Raw genomic sequence first — 6,328 nt, forward strand, 5'->3', positions numbered from 1 at the left:
ATATCTAAAGGCGGAAAACAATGTTTCTGTGGGCTACTGTTAATTGAATATACCTGAAGTTCATCTTACTGCCACATGACAAGGCCTGATTCTTTTGGACTTTGTTCGTTTTGACCTGTACAAAGAATAAGACTCAGTGCAACGATATGTCAGTAACATTTTATGGGAAAGCATTTAGAGCTTTGACACATTTGTAGTCTCTTTAAAGCTCTTATTTTTTATGTTTGGGGAAAGGCATTATGCAAACCTTACGCTTCTAAGTTTCTCTGTGCCTCAGAGCTATTTTTTCTTCCACTTGTTTTCAAGGTAGGAAACTTTGATAAAGAAGCACCTGTTTAATATCCATGCTGATACTTGCCAGCCTCTCATTGGTCCGTGAGAGAAAAACATCTGTATAAATATCAACAGTGACACAGCAGGAAAGTGTGTTTTTCTGGTTCATCCAGGGGAAGCATGAAGTTGTTCATTCTGGTGGCTCTGTTCGGGCTCGGCCTCGCCCAGCACAACCCTAATATCAAGCATGGAAGGACGGCCATCGTCCACCTGTTTGAGTGGCGCTGGGCAGACATCGCTGCAGAGTGTGAACGCTTCCTGGGTCCCAATGGCTTTGGTGGAGTTCAGGTATATATGGCTGAACACATGTGTGTAGCATATTCTAGTTCTAGTGTTGGAGGATAATCCCTTCTTTTTCTTTTTTCACAGTAAATCAATGAACAGTAATCAAGCTGCATGTTGATGATGCACCAGACAGTTTGCACATTGATTGCTACAAACGCATGGTCTTTAAAGCTTAATATATACATATACATAATGTATTGTGTACAATAGAGTAATTACCCACCATGGAGAAGTTAATATTAACAGGTGTCAGGTGATTCCGTCTTTTCTGTACATAGAGAGGTTGTTTGCTGCTTGGAATTGGATGGTTGATTTCCAACAAAAATTATTTTAATTTGAAAAATAAAGGAAATCAGCAAGTGATGCTTGTCTGTTTAGGCTGATGGAAAGCAAAAAATAGGCATATAAATTACAAACTTTGCCTCATAATCTGAATAATAAAGTCTCTTGATGGGTTCAGTAATCCCTCTTTGATCTTCTCTCCATTCATTTAAACTCATGGGTACAGATTTTAATAAAGAATTCTAAAAATTGAAGCCTCAGAAATAGAGATCATCAGATTTTTTAAAGATGAATCAAGCTTGCAAGACTTGATCCTACATTTGCTATAATGCACCGTCTTGTATTAGACCCTGCACGCCTCCTAAATGCCCATATCTTTTAAAACCCTACACATCCAGTTTGTAGTTTGTTTGTTTTTTGTCTTTGTTTTTTAATGTAATTTATATATGTAAAAAATGAAAATCTTAATCTCATCAGGAACTTTAGCCACACTATACAACTGTTTCCCCAGACCTAGTATTACTTCTTGTTCTATCAATGTAGTGCCACTTTAATAACTGTACAGCACACTCTCTATAACCCTAGTAAGCAACCATCGTCTGTCTGCAGATAATTCCTGCATTAAAACTGATTATTGCTGCAATGTTTTCTCCCCGTGTTGCTCAGATTTCCCCTCCAAATGAGCACATTGTGCTGAACAGTCCCTGGCGGCCCTGGTGGCAGAGATACCAGCCAATCAGCTACAACCTGTGCTCCAGATCTGGCAGTGAGGACGAGCTGAGAGACATGATCACCAGATGCAACAACGTCGGGGTAAACCACATTGCAACAGTGATTTGGTGACAGGCATTAGGATCATTGTTCTTCTGCGTTTGACAGCAGCTTGTAAATCTACAGCTTGGCACAAGACAACAAATTTTTACCACATACATTTCACACCACTTGTTGCTTTCTGCATCATTGTAAAACTGTTTTATAACAACAGGCACCTGGCATTTTAAAACAGAGGGTATTTTTGAATAAAGAGCAATAATTTAACTAATTGATGAGTCTGTCCCCTGGAATTATTGCTCACATTTTCACATAAAGCATTTAGCTGCTGCTTTGTGAGTCACATGTGTGGACCACCAACATTAAAGCAAACCAATAGTGAGCAATGCTGCTTTAACATATTTCTATGACCTCACAGTGAACTTTAATGTGCAAAGAAAAGGAGTGAAAGTGAGAAGGGATAGAGGAGAGATATTGATTTTGTGTTGCACCTACCACACTCTATATTCCCAACAGGTCAACATCTATGTGGACGCTGTCATCAACCACATGTGTGGAGCCGGGGGTGGAGAGGGAACCCACTCTTCATGTGGAAGCTGGTTCAACGCTGGCAAGAGGGACTTCCCGAGCGTCCCCTATTCCCACTGGGACTTTAATGACAACAAGTGCAAGACTGGAAGTGGTGACATTGAAAACTATGGTGATGCTTATCAGGTAATGAATGTCACTGAGAGAAACTGGACAATGTCATTTTCCCTTGATTCACATTTTACAATTCAGCATACTTTTTCATTACATTAAAGGATCCATAAAACATGGTTTAGTCAGAAGCTCCCACATTTACCCACTGAGTCTGATTTTGATTTAGCTAGCAGTTGTGCACGTCCGACCATTGTCATATATATGTAAAGGCCGATTAGCTTAACGCTAGTAACAGTTCTGAGTGAAAACATACATTGATATGGTAAAATTGATAGATTATATTAGTAGGAGTGAAAGATGCATAATGCAATGAATATTCCCTGCTCCAGGTTCGTGACTGTCGTCTGGTTGGTCTGTTGGACCTCGCCCTGGAGAAGGACTACGTTAGGGGTAAGGTGGCCGACTTCATGAACAAGCTGATTGATATGGGTGTGGCTGGATTCAGAGTGGATGCCTGCAAGCACATGTGGCCCGGCGACCTATCTGCTGTCTACGGTCGTCTGCACAACCTCAACACTAAATGGTTCCCCGGTGGCTCCAGACCCTTCATCTTCCAGGAAGTAGTTTTTTTAAAATGTTATTTTAGATGTTAGTTTTATTTTTTATCTTTTTACACAGGTATAGTTATATAATATCTCAAAAAGACAGAAGGAAAAATATCAGCCAGCAGTTATGTAATATAAATAATCGTTTATAACACATTAGATAAAAAGGGCAGCAGTGACCTGTTGCTAGCCAAATAGTGAGCCTATATTTATCTCTACTGTTAAGCCTCATATCTCATTAGTTACTTAACTTTCTTTGTTTTCTCCATCATCCAACATTTGTACCCGTCTGCTTCATCAGATGTTTGTTAAGTACTATCATTCATTAATTAGTTACTGTAAGGCTCCCTTTACCAGTTATAAATACTAGCAACTAATTACTAAGATTTACTCATTACTAAGATTGATGAGTAGTTAGTATTAACTTGATCTTGCCAAATAGTGAGCCTGCATCAATGTATGAAAACTGTGTTATAACTTGTTTATTTTGGTTTATTTATGCCTTATAAAGTGTTAACAACCAAATTAACAACCTAATTACAAACCATTTACAAATCCTTTATAAGGGTAGGCTTATTGTAAAGTGGTACTGACTATACTGTGCATATGTCATTTGTGGCTCTGTATTTGATAGTTGTGTGTTACCTTATTGACCAACCAGGCTAGATGAACTTATATGACCTGATTTGCAGGAAAACATGCAGTCACTGAACACAATCTGCCACCACAAGAATGTATTTTCATTCAAGTGCATGATTGGCCAAACCACAGCTGTTATCTGAATGCAAGCATGTGATTGGAGAAATACTAAACGCCCACATGCCCTGTATTCGTGTCTGATAAGGCATAGCAGCAGTCAGCAGAGCCATGGGAAAATAAGCAAAGAAATCAAGATGGCAAACACAAACACAAGCACTCGGTGTGTTTGTGTTAGTTAACAAGCAGCTGAATAACACATGTGATAGCATGCACCTGAATAGCCCATGATGCAATGCTATGATATCAAATGCAAATTAGGGTTTGCAAAATGCAAAAACAGCCTGTGTATTAAAAAATAACAGTGTGCTCTATTGTCAGTAAAAAGACATGAGGGTTTAACAGCATGAACATGGTTCTTGTTATTACAGAACCAAAAAGCTTATTTTCTCCATCAGTTTTTGACAATTAACACATCACTAATATGGCACAGTTAATACAAACCACTCCTATTTCACATTGCATGGATGATAAGAATAATGTGCTGCTTTCCCTCTAGGTTATTGATCTGGGAGGTGAGTCCATCTCATACCGAGAGTACGTCAATCTGGGAAGGGTAACTGAGTTCAAATATGGAGCCAAACTGGGAACTGTCTTCAGAAAATGGAACGGCGAGAAGCTGTGTTACACCAAGTATGTGTGGTTCTGCTGGTGTGTCAATCTGAGATATTAGATGAGGTTATTTCACCATGTCATAGCTACAATCCCATTTTCTTGATTGGGCAAACAGGTTCCTACTTGCTAAGGTTTCAAGGTACAAAATGTTTCCTAAAGGATCACTGGTGAGAACTGTTGTGTTTTAGAGTCTCTAAATTAACAACCTTAAGTGAGTAATATTTTTCCCAACTTGGGTGTTTTAGAGGTGGAACTTTGTACTTGTCTCCAGGAACTGGGGAGAGGGTTGGGGTTTCATGTCTGACGGTAATGCTGTTGTCTTCGTCGACAACCACGACAACCAGAGAGGCCATGGTGCTGGTGGTGCATCTATTGTTACCTTCTGGGACCCAAGGCTCCACAAGATGGCTGTTGGCTACATGCTGGCCCACCCTTACGGAGTAACCAGGGTGATGTCTAGCTTCCGCTGGGACCGTCACTTTGTGAATGGAAAGGTACATTCTCTTTTGAGTAGCAGCATTGTATAGTATGGAACATTTTTTGTTAAAACCATTTCTCAATCATTGTAGGATCAGAATGACTGGATGGGCCCTCCCAGCAACAGTGATGGCTCCACCAAGCCTGTTCCCATCAACCCTGACCAGACTTGTGGAGATGGATGGGTGTGTGAGCACAGATGGCGCCAGATCAAGTGAGTGATGACCTCATGAGCAGAATCTTGTTCACTTCTGTTCAAAAAGTCTTTTAATATGGCTTTTTCTGAAACAGCTAAAATGTGCTGTTATCTAATCCACCTTGCTACATCAGTTTTCCCTAGAACTGTCCTTTCATCATCTTTCCTTGACAAATAAAAATTTTCCATTAGAATATTTTAAAGATAAATATGAGATTTATACGTAGGCAGGATCTTTATAGTATCTGTATTTTTTCTAAAATTCAGTTTCATTATACTTCACAAAATCCAGCTCAATGAGGAATATTTTTCATTGTCTCCCCACTAGGAACATGGTCATCTTCCGTAACGTGGTCAATGGACAGCCTCACTCCAACTGGTGGGACAACCAGAGCAACCAGGTTGCCTTTGGACGTGGTGATCGTGGTTTCATCGTCTTTAACAATGATGACTGGTAAGGACTATTGACCTTGTGGAAAATACAAAATTCACTAAGTAAGACTCTGATTAAACGAAGCAGATGTATGTATATACTAATATGCAACCCTCATGACTAATCAGCCATTGAAAGAAACTGTACCATTAAACTGAATTTCCTCTGACATTACAAAATGCCCATCTCCAACATTTTCCCCCACTTGTTCCTGGAAAACTGAAAACAAGTTGCATTATAGACATGAACTTGCAAGTGTACACAAAACTTATGAAAGACCACTTGCTTTTGGTTTTTCCACTCAAGTAAAACTGCCTGTGTCCGACATCCAACCAACCAATAATCCTGTAGGTTTATACTTCCTGTTTGCATCCAGTTTAATTGTGACATTATGCACCTTGTCTTCGCCCTCAGGGACCTGGATGTGACCCTGAACACTGGCATGCCCGGTGGCACCTACTGTGATGTCATTTCTGGCCAGAAGGAAGAAAACAGGTGCACTGGGAAGCAGATCCAAGTAGGCGGCGACGGCCGTGCTCACTTCAAGATCAGCAACAGAGACGAGGACCCCTTCGTTGCTATTCATGCCGAATCCAAGCTGTAAACACACTGTCTCCGACTTTAAATAAATCTTTTTTTCAGCTTCAATGATGAATTCGATTTCTTTTCTGACACAAAAAATGTTTTAACTTAGGTAAACTCAGTTTTCTATTGAAGGTATGCACTTAACATGCCATCCATGCATACACATAGAAGAAGAACAAAGAGAAAATCAAAAACCTTTACACAAGAGTAAAGACTATCTTTACGCAGCTGTTTCCCCATTCATAACAAGTGTCATCTGTGAGAGGGGTTGTATCACATGAAAAGTGATACCCTCTCTATCTGCCAACTTAAAGGGCAACATACATGAATCACCCGTATGCAGAAATT

General features: G+C 39.9%; 1 protein-coding gene across 1 annotated transcript; it reads left to right on the forward strand.

Annotated features, from left to right (window-relative positions):
- Nucleotides 1-421: 421 nt before the first annotated feature.
- Nucleotides 422-6,043, forward strand: LOC139629176 (alpha-amylase). Its single transcript, XM_071491626.1, has 9 exons — nt 422-621; nt 1,567-1,713; nt 2,188-2,385; nt 2,703-2,933; nt 4,174-4,307; nt 4,561-4,783; nt 4,859-4,980; nt 5,291-5,416; nt 5,810-6,043. Exons 1-9 carry the CDS (start codon nt 454-456, stop codon nt 5,997-5,999), a joined length of 1,539 nt encoding a protein of 512 aa, XP_071347727.1. The 5' UTR covers nt 422-453; the 3' UTR covers nt 6,000-6,043.
- Nucleotides 6,044-6,328: the final 285 nt, after the last annotated feature.

This window comes from Trachinotus anak, unplaced genomic scaffold, assembly GCF_046630095.1.
Source record: "Trachinotus anak isolate AG129_WGS33_773 ecotype Australia unplaced genomic scaffold, CSIRO_AGI_Tana_v1 ptg000012l, whole genome shotgun sequence".
Classification (NCBI taxonomy): Eukaryota; Metazoa; Chordata; class Actinopteri; order Carangiformes; family Carangidae; genus Trachinotus; species Trachinotus anak.